The sequence below is a fragment of the Diplotaxodon limnothrissa genome, linkage group LG11 (genome assembly GCF_057381915.1).
Source record: "Diplotaxodon limnothrissa isolate DT_005_m linkage group LG11, D_limnothrissa_male_GT1.1, whole genome shotgun sequence".
Classification (NCBI taxonomy): domain Eukaryota; kingdom Metazoa; phylum Chordata; class Actinopteri; order Cichliformes; family Cichlidae; genus Diplotaxodon; species Diplotaxodon limnothrissa.
This window is the reverse complement of record NC_140606.1, coordinates 12,444,100-12,464,820: the sequence shown is the minus strand read 5'-3', so window position 1 is coordinate 12,464,820 and position 20,721 is coordinate 12,444,100. Positions and strand designations below refer to the sequence as shown.

General features: G+C 41.2%; 1 protein-coding gene across 6 annotated transcripts in view; it reads right to left on the bottom strand.

Moving 5' to 3' along the window:
* Positions 1-230: 230 nt before the first annotated feature.
* plecb (plectin b) overlaps positions 231-20,721 on the bottom strand; it is a 113,562-nt gene continuing 93,071 nt past the window's right edge. For 4 of the 6 annotated variants that reach the window (XM_085366210.1, XM_085366206.1, XM_085366207.1 and 1 more), the window contains 13 exons: positions 19,538-19,721; positions 19,413-19,436; positions 18,634-18,791; positions 17,869-18,047; positions 17,639-17,777; positions 17,099-17,455; positions 16,916-16,999; positions 16,714-16,818; positions 16,467-16,565; positions 11,502-14,855; positions 1,444-8,514; positions 1,150-1,266; positions 231-995 (listed from right to left, as the gene is read on the bottom strand). In XM_085366210.1, the coding sequence (XP_085222336.1) occupies positions 2,344-8,514; positions 11,502-14,855; positions 16,467-16,565; positions 16,714-16,818; positions 16,916-16,999; positions 17,099-17,455; positions 17,639-17,777; positions 17,869-18,047; positions 18,634-18,791; positions 19,413-19,436; positions 19,538-19,721 (10,854 nt within the window). In that variant the 3' untranslated portion in view covers positions 231-995; positions 1,150-1,266; positions 1,444-2,343. The remainder of the gene's footprint in view (positions 996-1,149; positions 1,267-1,443; positions 8,515-11,501; positions 14,856-16,466; positions 16,566-16,713; positions 16,819-16,915; positions 17,000-17,098; positions 17,456-17,638; positions 17,778-17,868; positions 18,048-18,633; positions 18,792-19,412; positions 19,437-19,537; positions 19,722-20,721) is intronic. The other 2 variants (XM_085366208.1, XM_085366209.1) reach the window with 1 other exon arrangement.

The window sequence follows — 20,721 nt, the reverse complement described above, 5'->3', positions numbered from 1 at the left end:
TTCTCTTCTATCAGTGATAAGGTACTTGTTTCAGGTAATAGTATCATATCACATAGGTAATAGTATTATATCACATCTACAGGCGTATTAAAGCAATTGTTCTATATAGAATACATACTTATTTAATCAAATATTAACGTAGTATTTATATTAATGTAAACTGAGGCAGAAGCAGTGAAAAAGTACTCTTAAAAAACTGGGTACTGATATACAAATGACAAGAATGCTTCTTCAGAGCACGTTTATTTACAACATAGTGTTAAGTTCACATACAAGAGGTTTTTTTGCCATGTCGCTGAAGCAACATCTGCCCCATAACAAAATCCAACCAGTTAGTTTGTCGTTTTATATATTGCTGAAACTTAAATTGGCACACTTAACACTTACTGAAGTTGCTTTTATTTTACACCAACATTTTTCCCCCCAATATCCTTTAAAAAGTTAGTAAAACATGCAAGACATTCATAATATCAAAACCATCATGAAAACAAAAAGATTTACAGCAGTAAAACTTTAAAGATGCATAACAGAAATAGGTCATTTGAGAAAATAACTAAGCACAATTATTCTTTGTGCTGTCTTTGAATCTGCAAAAAAGGAAATTTGCAGCAAAAAAAAAAAAAAGGCAAAAGAAAGGAATTAATTTGAAAAAACATAAATTCATGCAATGTGGTGCTGAATCAATATCTCAGTTCTCTAAATTACTTTCATAGGTACTTCAGTTGAACTGGATATGTAGTCAGGAATAGCAAAAAAAAAGTCTAGATGTATTGTTTCGATTGAAATGTACACATAAATGTTTTTATTCTGAGTGGCTTTTCTCTAAAAATGCCAGGATATAACATAAATATCAGTATTAGCATTCAAGTAATAAATACATGGCAAATGGTAATAAATGAAGTGTTCCTAGAAAGGCTTCCCAAGATGATGTTGACTCAGCCTCAGCTTCCTTCAACAGTGATGTACAATGGAAGAAAGGACATACTCAATGGTATCTAGAAGCAAAAGGAAAAAAAACTATGTAATCAAAATAAACCAAACAATGCAGCGAGAAATTAAAAAGAAAGCAATGAAATGAATACTGCAAAACAAATCTTGATGAAACAAAGCTTAATCTTTGAAAAACAATGATGCAATTATGCTCTGTACCTGTGTTACAGCATGAGGCTGGCATGGACTCACAGATCCATCCAAGGTTAGAAGATCGTATTCTCCAGCCAGTTGAGTACATGTGACCAGATGTTGGATTCTGAGTGACTGAGGCAGCTGTGAAAAAACAAGGAAGATGGTGAAAAACAACAATAATGAGAATAAACAGAGAAAGTTGACAAGTGAAATGACACCAAAGGCAGTGTTTGGGACTGGCTATTAGTTGTGATCAAAACAAACAGAAGAAAATGGGCAACGAAAGAAAAACAAATACAAATAATAAATTCAACTTACAAGAATCAAAATAACAGGAGCAGGTCTGTGGAGGGGATCGGGATCGAGTCTGACATCATCTTGGGATTTAGTGGGAGCACTTGAGTGATGATGGTTATGAGCAGTGTGTAAAACAATGGTGCAGTTAACTCAAAAGATGAAAAGACATACTGAATATAAATGGGTGTAAAAGCAAAGTAATGACAGATCTAAAACTGATTTCAGAACAGTGTACATGGATTTAATTGTGGAACTTGTTGCATTCCTATAGTGTCTCTTTGTGTAGTGTCGCAGATGTATTCTGTGCTGCAAGTTACTGGGTGCATAATGCAGTAACCCAGACAATTTGTAACATTAAAAAATTAACACATACTCTGTGCATACTCTTTACAAACATTCAGGAATTTTAAATGCATCCAAATATTTTAGTTAAAAACATTAGAATTATGTTAACATTTGGTATCTCTTTACCAGTACTGTTGAAAAAGATAAAAAATAAACAAAATTTCTAAGGAAACATGAAATATTCAAGAAATATTTCTGTTTGATATACAGGAAGTATATATTAGTTTCAGAAAGTATAAAGTATACATCTTTTGAATTGTGTTATATAAAAACTATAAACTCAAACAGCAGAAAAGGCATGCTTTGCTTTGAAAAATATAAACTCACTTTGTCATCTGTACCAGAAGATATGAATATTTTATATATTTTGCAATGCCTGGTTATGTTTCTACATCTAGAGCGCATGTTTAGACTGATGTTATATGAAAAAGTAATAACCTAGACAATTCTTGTTTTGGCCACATGCAGGGAAGAACAAATAAATTATATTTTCTGTTACTTTAACTATTTATTTCCTGTTAGAAATGCAACTGTAAAGTGCATTAGTACTGCTGGTTTCTAGTCAATATATAAAATCTAGAATCTGCGGCTGTAGCCAGAAGAAGATGTAAAGGAGGAAGATGAGAAGTTCATGCTAAAGCCAGAGCCAGCATCAATACTGCCTCTCCTGGAGCCTGATCGGGATCCGGTTCTTGAGCCACTCCGGGAGCCATAAGCCGATCCAGAGCCACTAGCATTGTAGGGACTGTAAAGGCCTTTGCTAGACTGGGAAGAGGCTTCCAGAAGCCTTAAGCCGGAGCCTTCCTCAACCATACTTTTGTCCATGGCATCTTTGAAGGAGATTTTCAGTTTGGTTTTTGGGCAGGTCAGATATTTAGAATAGGCACCGACATCCCTCAGTTTCTGGGCAGTGCGAGCATCGATCGTACCCTTCCTAATGGATTCATCTATTGACACCCTGCCCTCAACATCAGGCTCAATGAGTCCACCAGTTAGATATTGGACCTCAAGGAAACGCTGACCAGCCTCATAATACAGCCAGCCCTTTTTCAACGCCTGGGAGGCAGACATCTTCACTTTAGTTCTGGGGTCTTCAAATCCATTGAATGCTTTTTGAGCCAGGTTCAGACGATCAACCATGATTTTGTCCACAAGACCTTTTTCTGTGGCCTCTGCAATTGAGTATCTCTCTCCACTTGTGGGGTCAATTATTCCACCTGTACATGCCTGGGCCTCCAACAGTCTTTGACCAGTGATGTTATCTACCAGATTTCTGTGGATTGCCTCAGTGACAGACACTTTTTCCAATGTGTCTATGTCTAATATTCCTGCTACAGGGCCAGTCTCCTCTGTTGGGTCATTCCATATGACTGCAGGTGGTTTAATTGATGGTAGGGGGCTCATTGAAGAGGAGTAAGTGGAACCAGTGGTAGAACCAAATGAGGATGATCGTGAACGGAAGCCTCCCATGTTTCCAGAAAGCAAGTCAGCAAACTCTGTGATGGACAGGTTTCCAGCTCGGTATGTTTCAAGAGCCTTCTGGTCAATAAAGCCACGTGCAATAGCGTCATCAACATCATACTGTCTTCCTGACTTCCTGTCAATAATGACGGATTTTACAGTGCCATCAGAAGAAGTCATTGTGATTTCTTCCCATTCACACTCCTGCTCAGCAAGCTCCAGGTAGGTTTGGTGGTCAATGAGCCCCTTGCGGTAGGCCTCATACACAGTCATTTCTTTGCCAGTCTCTGGATCTACAATGACAACTCTGCGTTTACGTACTGAGGATTTGGAAGAGGTCTTTCTTTCCCGCTTCTTCTCTTTGAGTAGCAGAAGCACCAGGCCGGTGTCAGGATCAGTGATACACCTCTCCATCAGCTGGAGGTAGGTTAGGTTTTCCTCAGTGTTGGGATCAAAAAAGCCTTTGGTATCATCAGATGGATCTGTCAGTATCTCATTCATTTCCTCATCGAAGAAGCCACGATTGTAAGCCACCTCAACTGGCAGACGGTGACTTTCCTCCGGGTCAATTATTCCGCCAGTGGCAATCTGAGCTTCGAGTAGACGGATACCATGATCTTTTAGGATAAGCCCTTTCTTCATGGCCTGGAACAAAGAGATTGTCTTGCCTGTATAAGGATCTCTATATCCTGTTACTGCACGCTCAGCAGAGAGAAGCTTGTCTTTGAATTCTGGGCCTACTATTCCCATCTTTACTGCTTCATTGACAGTCAGTTTGAGGTTTTTGATTGGATCGATAACATATCCTGTGGCTGCCTGGGACTCAAGGAGTTCAAATGCAGTGCCTGGCCTAATCATGTTCTTCTTCATAGCCTGGTAAATTGACAGCCGTTCCTTTGTGGACTCCAAAAATACACCAGCAATACAGCCTGTGCCCTGCAGGTACCTTGATAGCCTATTACTAATCTCCTCTACTGAAACAAGACCTTCATTCAGGTCAGTGACGGTCTGCTGATCAATGATTTGTGAGCGAATCAACTCCTCAATTGTGATTTGTTTTCTCAGACCCTTGAATGTCAGCCGCTGGTCTCCCAATGAAAGCAGGCGCAATCCACCATCCAACTTGCATCGTTTGAGTAGCTGTGCATAAGACAGTTTCTCATCAGTGACAGGATCAATGAATCCTTTCACATCATCATTCAGTTTCTCATTGGTTTCCTTGTTGATATAGCCTCTTTGCATAGCGACATCTGTTGGCAGGTGGAACTGGAATTCAGGATCAATAATACCACCAGTGGCAGTTTGTGCCTCCAACATTTTGAGAGCATAATCCTCTGGAACGAGATCCTTTTTCATGGCCTGGAAAAGTGCTATGATTTTTCCACTGTAGGGATCTTTGTATCCTGTGACAGCTCTTTCAGCTGAAAGAAGTTTATCATGGATCTCAGGGCCAACAACACCCTTACGGACAGCTTCATCAACAGTGAGCGTTTCGTTCTTCAGTGGATCAACAATGAATCCTGTAGCAGCTTGGGCTTCTAGGAGGGTGAGGCCTATTTCTGGTTTAATAAAACCTCTCTTCATTGCTTGGTATATGCTTAGCTTGGAGGTCGAGTCTGTTGTGACGCCTGCGACACAGCCTGTCCCATAAAGATACTGCTTTACACTTGTCAACTCCATTATGTTACGGATGTCTCTCTTGCCCTGTTTAAGAAGGTTGTATGTTTCCAAATCAATGATGCGAGCATTGTAGAGCTCCTCAATAGTTATCCTTCTCCTTATAGTCATATATGACAGTGGACTATCATTTCTGATGATCTCTCTTTGCTCCATGATCTCAATAATGATGATGATCATCCGCTCTTTAGTCATTTTACCAGAGCGATATTCATCTAGGAGCTTCTGCCTCTCTTGCTCTGGAAGCAAATTTGAGTTCATGATATCCCAGAGATTCATGGGTTTATCAGCAAGCCCCTCAATAGGAATGTCAAGCTGGGTACTGGACAGCTCACTCTGTGTTTGCTCCTCTGTGTAGAGGTATGTCTTCTCTACAACAGTTGGAGACTGCGGCTTGGAGAGTGAGAGCATGTACAGGCCGGTGTCTTTATCTTTTTGGCATTTGTCTTTAAGTTGTCTGTAGGTTATAGTGTCATCAGTTTCTGGGTCAGAGAAAACTTTGTTTTCATCACATGGTTCAGAGAGGGTCTTGGCAATATCTCTGCTCAAAATGTTCTTCTGATATGCAACATCAGTGGGGACACGATGGCTTTTTACAGGGTCAATAATTCCTCCACTCACAATCTGGGCCTCCAATAGGGGCATCGCATGTTCCTTTAAGATTAGATCTTTCTGCATTGCTTCAAAGAGGGAGATTTTGTGGCCTGTGAATGGATCTTTGTAACCAGTGACAGCTTTTTCTGCAGAGAGGAGTTTTTCATGTAACTCTGGACCAACAACTCCTGACTTTACTGCTTCATCTACTGACAGGCATTGGTTTCTTACAGGATCTACAATGAACCCACTTGCAGCCTGAGCCTCGAGAAGTGAAAGGCCAGTGTTATGGCGGAGAAGCTTTTTCTTCATAGCTTGATAAATGCTGAGTTTCTCTTTTGTTGGTTCCAGGTAGAGTCCAGCAATGCTACTAGAGCCCTGGAGGTATTTACTGACATTGGGATTTTCACTGACTTTCTTGGGTGTAGTTTTGCCTTGTTGAAGCAGGTCAAAGGTTGGTTTGTCAATGATTTTAGACTCATACAGGGAGTCTGCTGGAACAGGAGCTCTGAGTCCCTTGAAGCTGGACTGTTCTTGTTTCTTGGCTTCTTTCTCATCTACAATTGTGATGATAATCTTAATTATCTTTTCAATTGTAATTTTTCCTGACCTAAACTGTCTGAGCAGGTCAAGTCTCTCTTCCTCAGTGAGGTATTCAGAGTAGATAATTTCCCACAGGGTCATTTTCCTGCCCTTAAATGGTCCAGAGTTAACTTCTACAGTAGCCTGAGTCATAGCCTCTTTGGTCTGGGCTTCGGTGTATGCTGGTTGTTCCTTAGCATTGATTGCTTCATCAGAGAGAGGGAGGACCCGCAGACCAGTTTTCTTGTCAGTGACACATCTGTCAAAGAGCTGAGAGTATGTGAGATTTTCTTTTGTGTTGGGGTCAAAGAAGCATTTAGTTTCATCATTTGGATTACTCAGAGCCTGCTTCATTTCATCATCAAAGTAGTTTCTCTTGCAAGCCACATCATGAGGAATGCGATGGCTCTTTACTGGATCTATGATGCCACCAGTTGTCATTTGGGCATCGAGTAAGCGGAGTCCTTGTTCTTTAGGTATGAGATCTTTTTTCATTGCTTGGAATAGAGATACAGCTTTTCCAGTGTATGGATCTCTGTAGCCTGTAACAGCTCTTTCTGCAGACAGAAGCTTTTCATGCAGCTCAGGACCAACAACACCTGCTTTGACAGCTTCATCAACAGTATACTTCTGATTGTGAACTGGGTCGACCAAGTAGCCTGTACCTGCTTGGGCTTCAAGCAAGTTCAAGGCAGGCCCGGGCCTCATCATGTCCTTCTTCATGGCTTGATAGAAGGACATTGTCTCCTTAGAGGAGTCAATGACTACACCCGCAATACAGTTCGTGCCCTTCAATGCTTTGTGGACAGGCTCCATTTGAGACACCTCACTGACAGTCATGTTGCCATTATGCAATTTGTTGTACAGATCTTTATCAATGATTTTGGATTCCAGAAGGTCAGTAGCAGGCACGGGTGCTCTCAGACCATCAAAGGTAATTTCATTTTTCTTCTCTTTTTCCTCAGCAACAGTGATAACAATCTTAATGATCTTTTCAATTGTGATTTTGCCTGTCTTGTACTGACGGAGGAGGTCCTTCTTCTGGTCTTCTGTAAAGTATTCTGAGTTGATTATCTCCCAGATCGTGACAGTCTTTCCCTTGAATCTACCAAATGGTACAGACACAGTTGTTTTGCCGAATACATCTTTTGTCTCTTCCTCTGTATATATACTAGAGCACTGCGCAGCTTTGTCTGTGATTGGCAGGAGTAACAGACTGGTCTCAGGGTCAGTAGTGCATCTTGCCATTAACTCAGAATATGTCAAAGGTTCCTGAGTGCTGGGGTCAAAATATCCCTTTGTGTCATCTGATGGGTTCTCCATGATCTTATTCATTTCTGCATCATAGTGTCCTTGTTTATAGGCTGTTTCAGTGGGCACACGGTGACTGTTGATTGGATCAATGATGCCACCAGTAGCAAGCTGAGCCTCAAGGACTCTGATTGCATGATCGTGTTCTATTAGCCCCTTTTTCATGGCTTCAAAGACTGAGATCTTTCCACCAGTGTATGGATCCTTGTAGCCAACAACAGCCCTCTCAGCTAAAAGCATTTTGTTGTGCAGTTCTGGGCCAATCAGTCCTTCCTTGACAGCTGCATTAACAGAAAGTTTCTGGTTCTTAATTGGTTCTAACATGTAACCTGTGGCTGCTTGTGCTTCAAGAAGGATCATGGCTGTGCCGGGAGTAATTTTCTTCTCTTTTGATGCTTGATAGATTGACATTTTTTGATTGGAGGGTGTCAAAACACCACCAATGGCATTCTTTCCTTTGAGAATGTTTCTTAGACTGTCAGTCTTGCCTAACTCTTCAACAGTGGTTTCACCATTTTTCAATTTATCAAACTCCTTCTTTGGTAAGACACCAAGCTCATGAAGTCTGCTTGCAGGTACTTTGTCACGGATGCCATCAAAAGCCAACAGATCTGGCTTTTTGTCTATACCATCTACCACATCACCAACATTCTGACCATTGTAAACTGTCTTTGTTGTCTCAATCGTTGTTAGATGGATAACATCTTTGTGACGGACAGTGTGCTGATCTTTTTGAGCATCCTCAAGCTGCTGTAGCTTCTCACGCAGTTTCTGGTTCTCTTCTGCCAGAATCCTTTCCTGCTCTAGTCTCTGCCTCTCGAGTTCTTGCATTTCTTTTTGCTTTCTAAGCATTTCTTCCTCAGCCTCTTTCTGTTTACTAAGGGCTGCATCCATGGTAGCCTGGAGTGTCTTTTTCTCCTGCTCCATCTGCTGTTTCTGGCGTTCCTGTTCATCTTTGAGAGCCTTGGCCTTTTTCACTTCCTCTTCAAACTGGCTCTCAAGCCTCTTTTTCTCATCTTCAATGAGTTTCTCTTTCTTTAATAGCATCTCCTTTTCTGTCATGAATGTCTGCTGGAGGACTGTCTTCTCATGCTCAATTTTTTTCTGCTGTGCATCAGCCATCTGATGGAAAAAAAAAAAAACATAAAAAGATAAGTTACAATATGTTCACAGCTGTGGCACCGAACTACGTTTTTTATTTTTATTTTGTTCTGTTTAATAATTGCAACAAATTTATACAATGCACTCTGCTTATGCTAATGGCGCAAAATACTAAATGAAATTATAATGTGAACATGTGTGCGTTCCTGTTTTTTCATGATTATGTTATCATTTTTTAGCCAGTCGTCTTCTTCTATCTATTTTTAGTTACCATTTTAATAAGATTATGTAAAAACTGTTGTCACTTCATATTAGCATAGCTAAACCTGAATCTAATGTCTGATACACATTTTGTTGTAACCTGTTACCCCTGGTCATGTGTATCCACTAGAACTCCCACTGTTGTTCAAAAGTTTGGGGTCCCTAAGAGATGCTTTTGTTTTTACAGAAACGATGTGTTAGCTCTGATCTAATTTTTTTTTTATCTCACTCATCTCATTTAAAGAACACTAAAACTGAACTGAAAAATGTTAATCATATTTAATTATTATTGATATCATACCAATTGTTTTAATGGAAAGATTTTTAATAGAAAATCTGCATGGGTGTCTAGGGGGCCATAGAGGCTGAACCTGTTGGGGGGAATTAAAAAGTAATACATTGACCTGAGCAACAGCCTTTGAGAGTTTGATTCAAGTTTCAAAAAAGAACTTGGTGGCCTCGGGATTTCATATCTGCTTTTTGTAAATGATGTGGTTTTGTTGGCTGTATTGACCTTGCGCTAAGGTACTTTGCAGCCAAGTGTGAAGCAGCTGGGAAGACAATTAGCACCCCAAAGTTCGAAACTATAGCTTTTGGCTATAGCCGCATATACTGCTACTGTACTAATATGTGCAGGTTTACACTTTTTTCCCCTTGGAAACAGCATGCCATTTCAGAGCAAAGAGAGGTAGCTACAGGAGATTCAACATGTTTTTGAAAAAATGTTGAATTCGTCTGTTAGAATTTGTTTTTGACATTTTGGAGGTTGAGAAAGCCATTCTAAGGATTAATCTGACATATTTATGTCATAACAAATGCGCGAGCATAAAAATGATCCGAGCAAATAATTTCATTGCAGGTAAATTCCTCGCATTTAAATTCAGCAACCCACAGACGTAGAACTTAGTAGCTGCACCCACAAAAGGTACCATCGTGCGTGTAAGAGTGTCTGCTTTGCACATGCTTCTACAGTTTTACAGACAACAGTGCAGAGGCTTCAGAACCTTCCTTAGAACCCTCTGGTTTAAAATATTTCTTCAACATTAAAGTAATACAGTGACAGTTGTCGGTGTTTCCACTACTGCATTGCAAACAGTAACTGTTGATAATTAACCCTCTGTGGTCGACGGATGTGCCGACATGTCCAAAACACATGACCAATTTAAGCAACTAATAGCAACAAGATACAGCCACACTGTGTCTCCATTTCAACTTGTGTTGAAAGTGTGGACTTCAACTTATATACCAGTTTTTAAATTGTGTTGATAGGGTTAGGGTTGTTGAATCTCCTGTAGCTGCCCCTCTTTGAATTGGCATGCTGTTTCCAGGGAGAAAAATAAGTGTAAACCTGGACTCACACAGCATTATTTTTGTTACATTACTTGACTTGTTGTACAATGTGACTTTCTGATTTGTGCAAAGCTCTCGCATGCAAGACGGCTTCTTTATGCACGTTGAATTTAAACGTGAGGAATTTAATTGCGCTTGTGAAATAAAATTATTTGGTCTGATTATTTTTTTTGCTCGCGCTTTTGTTATAATATAAATATAATTTCACACAAGTGAAGCACAGAATTGCATTAGTACATATAACATTGAAATCTGTGTATAACAACTGACCTCTAGAATCTATCCAAATGCTGGCAATGCTCTTTTATTTTTCTCAAAGCTTTGTGATGCTACTTGTACTTATCAAAGTCAGTATTAGATATTCCACTGCCAGTCATGAAACTGACACAGTGCTTCTAAGTTGGGTCACAGTGGCAGCAGGCTAAGCAGAGTATTCCAGAGATCCTCGTCAGCGCAGTCGCCCTATGAAGAAAACTCATTTCGCCCCCTTGTATTCGCAACCTTACTCCCTTGGTGATTACCCAGATTTCATGACCATAGGTGAGGGGGCTTTAAAAATATTACAAAAAATACTCCTACTAATTGGAGTAAACAATGTAAACTCATAAAATATACCTGACAAAACTATAATTCCAAAACAACAGATCGGTTTGTTCTTGGTGACTGCTGTTAAAAAAGTAACACGGTATATGGGAAATATGTTTAACAAACTTAATGTGGATTATTAAGCAATCAGTTAGTTTGTTATCAAGTTATTATGGTAGCTTTTTAAATAGATAATACAATTATTAGGATACTGGGCTTTTGGTGGTAATAATGACAAAGCGACCAATCTTGCTAACTATAGGGAATTTCTATAGATATTGCAATATCATTATTATTGTGAGGTTTTCTTTTGGGAGGGGGGCTTGAAAAACAATTATTATGACTGGACATACAGGGCTCCATATATTAAGTCAGCTCTATGGCAGATGTACTCTTGGCCTGCAGTGGCAACACAGTATTCACAATGAAGGTTATACTGTCCCTCGAGTTAGTGTAGATCTTCTCTATTTCCCTCTGTTGCTCAAATTGCTGAACAGTTCATCTGGTTTTCGAACTGTATTTATAATAATGTTTGTTTTTAATTTTGTCACAAGCTAAGGGATAAATGAGTTTTGAAACTGAAAGAAAAAATGAAGCATGTCAACATTGCATGATACGGCTGCACATTCAGGTTGTTTTCTGCATGAGCACAGTGCACTGTGAAAAAAATTAAATCATATTCAGTAAAAAATATGGTGATATGATTAGTGTAAGGAAGGAACAGAGGAAACTTTAAGAATGAAGTGAGTTAGCTTTTTGATAGAGTTAACAATGACATAAGCTGCTCTGTTATGCCATTTTTGACACAATACCTCTTTAGACTTATTTTGACGTTCTTCAGCCTCCTTTTTCAGTCTAGCCTTCTCGTTCTCTAGGTCTGCAATAGCTTTGCGTAAATCATCGGACTCTTTGCTGGTATTTAGTCTCTCAAATTCCAGTCTTTCCACTACAGTCATTTTTTCTTGGGTAGCAATTTCAGTCTCGTGAAGACGGGCAGCAACTGTATCGGCTTGTTTCTTGAATTTTTTAGCCTCTTCTTCAGCTCTGGCCTGGGCTTCACTGAGCTGAGAAACCTGAAGTCTGAGTCTTTCAGCTTCAGCCATGATCTCCAATTGCCTTTTTCGCTCTACTTCCAGTGACTTGTGATATTCCTCGGATTCCTCCTCCAGGCGCTGCTGCATTAACTGTTTATCCTCCAGCAGCTTCTGAGCCTGCTCCTGAGCCAAGTCCTTCTGCTTCTGGAGCATTTCTGCTTCAGCCTTGAGTCGAGATGCTTCTTGAATTGCTTGCATTTTCTCTTTGAGCATCTTTTCCGCAAGTGCCCGTTGCTGATTAAGGTCATCTTCTGCAATTTGTCTCAAGCGTGCAGCCTCTTGCGCTTCCACACTAAGCCTAGCAGCGTCCTCTGCAAGCTTTCTCATGTTCTCAGCCTCTTCAGCAAGCAGTTTTTGTGTGCTGTCTTTGTCCTTCTTAATCAGACGCTGATTTTCCTCCTCAATTTTATTTTTCAGTTTGAGCAGTTCCTCCATCTGGACCTTGACTTTGAACAGCTCCTCCTCCACCTGGCCCCTTTGTTTGACGGCATCGTCGACCTCGTCTTTGAGGCGCTGGAGTTCTTCATCTAGGACAGATTTTTGCTTATCAGTTTCATCAAGCCTCAGCTTAACCTTTGTGAGCTCTTGCTCCACTTGGAACTTCTGTTTTAACGTTTGCTCGGCCAGCTTTTTGTGCTTTGCCATTTCAGCGTCAGCTTGCTGCTTCTGCATGAGCGCTGCAGCCTCAGCTTGGGCTCGTTTGGCAGCTTCAAATTCAGCTTCCTTCCTCAGTCGCTCGGCATCTTCCTGAGCCTTGGCTTGGTTTGCGGCTTCTTCCTCAGCGGCTGCTTTCTGCCGTTCTGCCTCCTCTGCTTGCTGACGAAGGAGAGCTGCCTCTCTTTCTGCTTTCTCCTTAGCAGCTTCGGCCTCTTTGGCCAGCTTCTTGGCTTTCTCATACTCTTCCTTGAGCTTCTTCTGCGTGATGCTGTCTTCTATCTGTTGGGCAAGGACGCTTTGAACCTGTTGCTCTGCTGCACTGCATTTGTGGGCTGCCTGTTGGGCCACAACAATCTGTTTTTCAGCTTCTTTGTCAGCCTCATCTTTCTGCTTTCTGGCTTCTTCTGCTTTCTTCCTCAGCCGTTCAAGCTCTTCTAGGGCTGCCTTACGCTGCCTGGCGGCCTCTTCCTCTGCAGCAGCAATCTTCTTCACCTTTTCCTCTGCTTCCCTCCTCCTCTTCTCCTCCTCAAGGGCAAGCTTCCTCAGTTTCTCTGCTTCCTCTTCGGCTCTGATCTTGCTTTGGTGGGTTTCATCTGCAATGTTTTTCAGCTTGTTCAGTTCCAGCTCCAGATCCAGTTTTCCAGATGAGGCCTTTTCAAAGTTGAGTTTAAGAATCCGGATTTCTTCTTCGACAATTCGCCTCTGTTTGAGTGTGTCATCCACTATGGCTTTCTGTCTTTCCATTTCTGCCTCAGAGGATTTTTTGAGTTGCACAATCTTTTCCTCAATCTCTTGCTTGTGCTGGTTGGCCTGGTCTTCAAGAGCTTTCCTCTGGTAAGCCTCATCCTCAGCTTGCCTCCGGAGTCTCTCATTTTCTGCCTCCTTCTCTTTCAGGGCAATTTCGGCCTCTGTTTTTAAGCGAGTGGCCTCACTGATCGCAGCCAGCTTCTCTTTGAGAATTCTCTCAGCTTCTGCCCTCTGACGAGCTGCCTCTTCCTCAGCAATCTGCCTCTGATGCTTAGCCTCCTCTGAAATGGCTCTAAGCCTGCTTGCCTCCTCAGCAAGGTCCTTCATCTTGGCAGCTTCTGCCTCAAGTAGTTGCTTGCTCTTCTCTGTATTAGACATGGACTCCTTTTCTGCCTTAGTCTTCAGCTGAATGAGGATATCCATTTCACTCCTAACTTTGGCCAGCTCATCTTCTAGCTGCTTCCTTTGTTGCTGAGCTGCAGCGACTTCATTCTTCAGGCGGTAAAGTTCATCTTCAAGGAGGGATCTCTGCTGTTCTGCGTTGTCAAAGTCCGCCCTGAGTCGAATGAGCTCCTGCTCGGCAGTGAGTTTCTGCTGGGCTGTGCTGTCAGCTATCTTCCTCTGCCTCTCAAGCTCTTCTTCAGCCATTTCTTTCTGCTTCAGGGCTGACTCCTCGGCTTTGGCTCTCTTTTTAGCCTCACGCTCTGCCTCCTCCTTTTGTTTCTCAGCTTCCTCTTGAGCGAGGGTCTTTTTGTGAGCTTCTTCTTCGGCCTGCAACCTCAGACGAAGAGCCTCATTAGCCTTCTGCCTCCATTTCTCGAGCTCTTTTTCAGCCTCTTCTCTGGAATTTTCTGCGTCTTCTTGTTGTTTCTTGAGGCGTTCTGCTTCCTGTTGCAGCTGAAGGACAGCACCATGCTCCTGCTTGAGTGATTCCTCCAACTTTGAGGTCTTTTCCGCAAATGACATGTGCTTGCTCTGGAGTTCAGCTGCAGCACTTTGCTGTGCAGCCTCATGAGCGACCTTGATTTGTTTTTCCTTTTCAATCTCTGCTTGCTTCACTTGTCTTTCAGCCTCCTCGGCCTGCATCCTGAGGTTTTCAAGGTCCTCCAGAGCTTTTTGCTTTTGTTTAGCAGCTTCCTTCTCTGCCTCAGATTTGCGCTTGAGTTCCTCTTCAGCCTGGCGCTTTTTCTGCGTCTCTTCACTTACTTGTTTACGGAGCTTCTCAGCCTCATCTTGGGCAAGCTTTCTGAGTTTTTCTGCTTCAGCCGCTCTATCGCGAAGCTGCTGGAGCTCAGATTCGGCGGTATACTTTTGTTTTTGTGTTATCTCGAGTTGGATCCTGATGAGGCGGATTTCCTCTTCGATCTTAGTCCGGCTGTGAAGCGCTTCATCTACCTGTTGACTTTTGTCCTTGATTTGCTGCTCTGAGAGATTTTTGAGCTCCTGCAGCTCCAGCTGGATGTTGGTCTTTTGCTTCTCTGCATCTACAGCAGCAATTTCTCTCTTGCTTACTTCTTCCTGCATTTTGAGCTTCAGCTCTTGAGCCTCTTTCTCAGCTTTGGCAATAGCCTTCGCGTGAGCTTCAGCTAACTGCTTCTGTTTGTCTAACTCTGCCTGCATCTCGGCCATTTTTTTCCGCTCTTCTGCTTTGAGTTTCTCTGCAGCTTTCTGCATTAGTGGAAGCAAATGGTAAAGAAAGGATTATAATCAAGCATGACAGGTTAAAGGTAATACATCACATTTGACCTTCTCGAAGCAGTGTGAATTAAAATTGTAAGTACTGTGGTAATCACAGCCAAAACACACACTGCAACAAGCATCTAAATGTACTGTATTACCCAGGCAATGTTAATGTTAAAATTAGCTTAGTAAAAGATCATTCACTAGTTGCAAATTAGATGCACATTCATCAAAGTCATGTTAAATTCACGATGCAAGTAAAACGATTCAGATGGCAGTGGATCTATTAATGTATGGGAACAAAATATCACTTCACAACACAGCAAGAAAAACATGGCATGTGACTGTAGCTGTAACTGAACTATGTCAATCTGTGCCATAAAATTGGATCAATTAAACTGTTTAAATTAGCACTATAAATGGATTCACCACACTCATGAATAGAATTTATGGCGAGCTTCTAATGCTCATGTTTCCTGCATTTGAAAGTTTGTGAGAAAACTTAAGTGAGGTTTGTTGAAATAGTTTAATGTTAGAAATCACCACTCTTTTTTTTAAATCTTATCCCATGCACTGGGGGTTCTTTAAATCACTATTTGTGACAAAATGGAGAAAGCAAAGGCGAAGTCAATGATAAGAGGCTCAAGTCAACCCAGTGTATATTAGGAAGCTCGCTTATGGCTGTGTTAATTTCAGGAAAAGTTGTAAATTTACAGGATGAGCTGTTAGTAAGAATATTAGTGACTTTGAGACAGTATGAATGGCTGCAGTGTTTATATAAAGAATGGAGTGAAAAAAATGTCCGATGGAGTTTGACAGAGACAAAGGATGATGAAAGTAATAGGGTCGGTAGGTACCCCAAAAACACTGAATAATTTACCTCTTTAATGCACAGGTTAAGCATTCATCATGGCAAAGCACTGGCAAGCAGTTAAGAGAGGCAAAGAAGGAAACAAAACATCAGGGTTAGAAAATAATGTAACACTTTAAAGTTGTGTTACTGTGGAAAAAGAAAGAGAGCTGAAGATCATGATAACCAGGTTGAACCTTAGATCAGAACTTTGGGTTTGACCTCGGGAATTAATGCGAAGGAAGAAAAAGGAAGCTTGAAAAGAGTGAAAGAAAGAACCCCTCGTTCTAAGTCTATAAATGACACAACACACAGAATGGATGGAAATGGAGAACCTAACACTCCAACTTAACAAATCTACTTTCATACTGCATCCACGTGGGTGAATGAGCTTTATACACTGTTTGTTTTCTGGTATTTTTAATAACCTTAAATACCATTTTAACTAATCCCTATTAGATATTAGCCTTACGTGTGTATTTCACTGGAAAAAATATCAGCTACAGCAGGCCAATGTTTCACGCATAACCAGTGTAAAGAATCTATTTGTCACCTGTACATTAAATATAATGTATATATGGGTTTGTGTGTGCATAAAACACACAAAGAAAAGTGCGTGCTTGCATGCCTGTGGTTCAGTGACTGGCAATTTCTCATCTGTGTTGGTTAGATGTCAGTTTGATTGGTTTGTTAGGTTAATGTTAGATAGAATTTAGTTTGTTTGGGATCCTCGGCCAGTTGTCACGCACCTCGTCGTCGTCCAGGCGGCGCTGCGTGTCTGTGATGAACTTGATGTACTGACTAGTCAGAGTCATCAGTTCGCTGTACCTGGTCCTCAGTGTTACATACTGATACAGGAGAGAAAAAAATAACATTTATGCAACAGCTTCAGGAATATTGTTTTCACAGGGTCAGTGGTTAGTGGTAGAGTTAACCTTCAATTTAAAAAAAAAATTACCTTTTTTCTGTAATGATTTCCAGTACTCATAAACTCACCTCCTGAATAATGTTGTCAGAAGCTGAATCCAGTTTGGTTTTCTTGAGGGGCGAGACAAGAGGTTCCACCTGAGCTTTGTAGGCAACCAGTTGGAGTTCATAGTCCTGTTAGCATGAAACACATTACAGGTTATTTCAGTAAATGCTCTAAACTGCAAGATTTATCGAAAAAATATGCAGAATAGTGTTATTTCAGGCTCGCCTTGATAGTATCAATGTATGCTTTAGCGTATTTTTGACACTCATCAACTTTGTCTTTGTTCTGTTCGATCTCCTCCAGCAGTTTCTGTGTTGAAAGGAAAAGGGTTCAAATAAAAGTTAATCTCAGCAGTTTCACTCGAAAATAAAGCAAATAATGGTGCTAATATTAGATCGTTGAACATACTTTCTCCTGGGCAAGTTGCTCCTTCAGCGTTTTGCTGTCGGTGATAGGCACAGCCTGAATCTTCTCCTGTCTTTGCTTAGCATCGGCAATCCAGCGGATTAGCCAATCATAGCTCTCACGATAGTAACCGAGCTGGCGGCCGAGCTGCTCTAGCTCTCTCTGGCGAAGGTCGATCTGGGTGAACACGGCCTTCCAACGATCCTGGAGGCTGGACAGCTGCTGGCGGAAGTGGTCGAGCTCAACGTCGCGCTCGCTGTGCACACGAGCCATCTTGTCGCTCACGGCAGAGGCTTTTTTCAGTTCTTCTTCCAGGGAATCAAACACTGGCTGTTCACCCTCAGCTTCAGTGCGCATTTTCTGCAGGTTTTGTACAAAGAACACCAATAAACAGTCTGTAAATACATCAGAACCGGGCAAACCTACTATTAAAAGTGTGACTTCTATTTCTTAAACAGAATCAATTGAGAATAGTTCTTTGTAACATAAGTAAGATTTCTGTAAAAAGAGGCTTGGCAAGAAAATAAGTCATGTATTGTTTACCTTAAGCTTTGCTCTGTAAGTCTCTACTTCCTTGACATCACTGGGCACAGTGTGAACTTCACGCAGACAGTCCTCATACTGCTTGAGAACGCCTTCAGCACCCTGTGTGTTGCGGATGACCATTTCCACAGTCTTTAGCCTGAGACAAGGAGCAATAAATTAATTAAGGAGATCTAAGTGCACTAGAAAACAGCACATTTTCTCTTTGCAGTCAGTTTTTAGGGACTTACTTCTCAAGATAAACAGAGGAAAGAATGTGGGCATGATCCATCTTCTGTACAGTGAGGTCGAGCTCTGACCGCAGCACAGGAGCTGAGGTGGAAGGCTGAGGGGAGGCCAAGACTTCTTGTGTCTTAACAGACACCTTATCAAGGTCCTTCTTAAGGCTGTCAAGTTCTCCCTGAACTTTCTGTACAACAGAGAAGACAAGCATGAAGAACAAAGAAAAACCCAAAAAAATCCAAGCCAGCCGACTATGAACAACTGAAAGAAAAAAAGGAACATTTAAAATTTTAATTAAACTAAGCTCGAGGAGAGCAGGAACCAGAGGCACATGGCAAGTTTTCTGCCATCGTTAACAATTTAACCCCATTTTTATGTGTCAACCAAACTCAAATAACTCAAAACTTTTATTTTTGCACAAAGCCCTAAGCTGAACTTCACCTACTAGCAGGGCTGTACAGCTGCTGGATTGACGCCAGCATCCCAGCTCTCATTGAATTACATATAAGCTGTTAAGCACTTAAATTGATTTTAATTCTCTGCTGTGTTTCCACATTTTAAACCTACTGCAACGATTCATTAATTCAACCCCCACTCCATCCTTCTGCATGGATTCTGGTTCAGTTAGCTACTTTTGCTTCTCATCAATAACACATTTAGTCAACTATCCAACAAACCTATCCGTCTTTTAACCACAGCACAGCTATTTTTGGTTTCATTTGATGCCTCATTGCCATTTCTGCACAGAACACATTTAAATTTGAGCTCTGTACCTTCTGCTCTGTGGTCTTCTGAATACACTCTTTGAGAGGCTCTTTTTCCACAGGTTTGCGAATGCGTGCCACAGTACCAGCCTCGCAGTCCTCTATACGCAGACGCAGGTCCTTCAGCTCAGAGATGTAGTTCTTACACAGAGTCTCATTCTGTTGACCTGTGAACACATTTGTATTAGTTTAGAATCGTAGGAATAGAAAAGATCATCCGTTTTGAAAAGGCTATATTTGAATTTCCCAACTCTGGGACTAATAAAGACTATCGATAGTCAAACTCATCCCATACTTTTGCATGAATGTCGAGTTGCAAAAGTCACTGCTGTTGTTACGCTACCTACCAGCAATGGCTGTGAAATTAAAGCACTCTGAAATTGAACTATTCTTGTTAGTATGAAACATTCAATTCAATTTTAATATGACACATCCTAAGATGTCATGTCCACAAATAGATAATGCTGTACTGCTGCACTGTAATGTTTTCGATCACCTGTGTCACACCTTCCATGCAGTTCTTCATATATGATGTGTAAAATACACGCAGCTCCAGCCATATCTATAGCATACACAACATCTGCATTACCCAAGTACCTAAAATCAGAACACATATTCTACTTGGTGCAGAGCTGCCACAAAAAAATGCATATTGAAAATCAAAGCAACATGCACTCACACATGACTAAAGACAAACCCGTGTTTTGGGACATTCCATCAAAGGCTGGAAGGCGTGTACACATATTAGTTTGGTGAGCAGTAGTTTGTGCTTGCTTTAAGTCACTCACCTTTAACCCTAACGACCATTATTCCTGAAAGGTGAATTGACAGTTATATACTGTTCAGTTGCTACACACTTGACCTCGGTAAAACTATGAATCATTAAAATCAGTTTGTTAAAATCAGATCTCACCTTTCTCCATGGAGCGAAGCAGGTTGTCGAAATGCTGGGTGGACTTGGTGTAGTCGTCCTCGACCTGCATGCGATCATCGGGGCCGAACAGCTGCGAGTCCTGGCTGTCACGCATGAAGTCCTGGTAGTGAAGCTCCAGATTCCGCATGATCAGCCTGTACTCTTCTGGCTTCATGGTCTTTAACTGCACACAATGAAGAGAAGCAGTGGAGGAATTAGGAGACAGGACTTGGCGCAATGTCGTCAAAGCACAAACAAGGCCCCTTTTATCGTCAGCTACACCAAACTTGGTACACACTGAAATGGAATTTCCATTTCCAAAAATGGAATGAACCACAATGAAGTTCCCCTCTTTGTCAGCTCTACAAGTTTTAGGTGATACTTTTACTTTAGTACCAACCAATGTTCCCTCTAATTTTTCACGTGTCTGAGCGAACACACAAACTCCCTGAGCGGTCCCTTGGACCACTGTGAGCGACAATCAGACGTGTGCACTGTGGTCACGCCGGCATCTAATCCATCCAAGTTACATGGTTTATTAAAATTATCAAATTACAGCATTTATGTTAGACTACTTTTAATTAACTGCTTTAGCCCACTTGCAATGAAAATGTAAAAAAAAATCTAGTCATTGACCTGTGTAGTATGTTAACACTATTGGAAGTAAAAATAACTTGAACTCCAATTTTGAAAACACAACTTTCTTTCTTTTTAAAGTAACTCAGTTTGGCAAACAAAGTTTTTTGCAGCTATTTTTTTTTAAATGCAGCCAAGGCGGTTTTTTTTAAATAAACATTTCAAACTATTTTTAGAACAATCAGCTGTTTTGCATCAAATCTGATGCCACACAAATTATTTGTGCCACTCCAAAAAAATAATTTCTGTCCACTATGAGATAAAGGAGAACAGCCTGAAACTGCAGGCCTGACAACAGGAGATGTATCACTGCTGTAACACCTGTAACATTCAGCAGTCGCCTCATTGTTCTGACACACACAACAAAAACTACACTAAACACTAACTACACAAGATTTGCGCTACACGTCTCAAATCTCTCACATCTCAAAGCACCACCGTCACTCCTAAAATTTCCCACCGTTTCTTAACAACTAGATGCCACGTTGCCATATCATTTTTTGATTGGTCGACATGGTACTTTTTTGGACGAATAGGAAAGGGAGAGG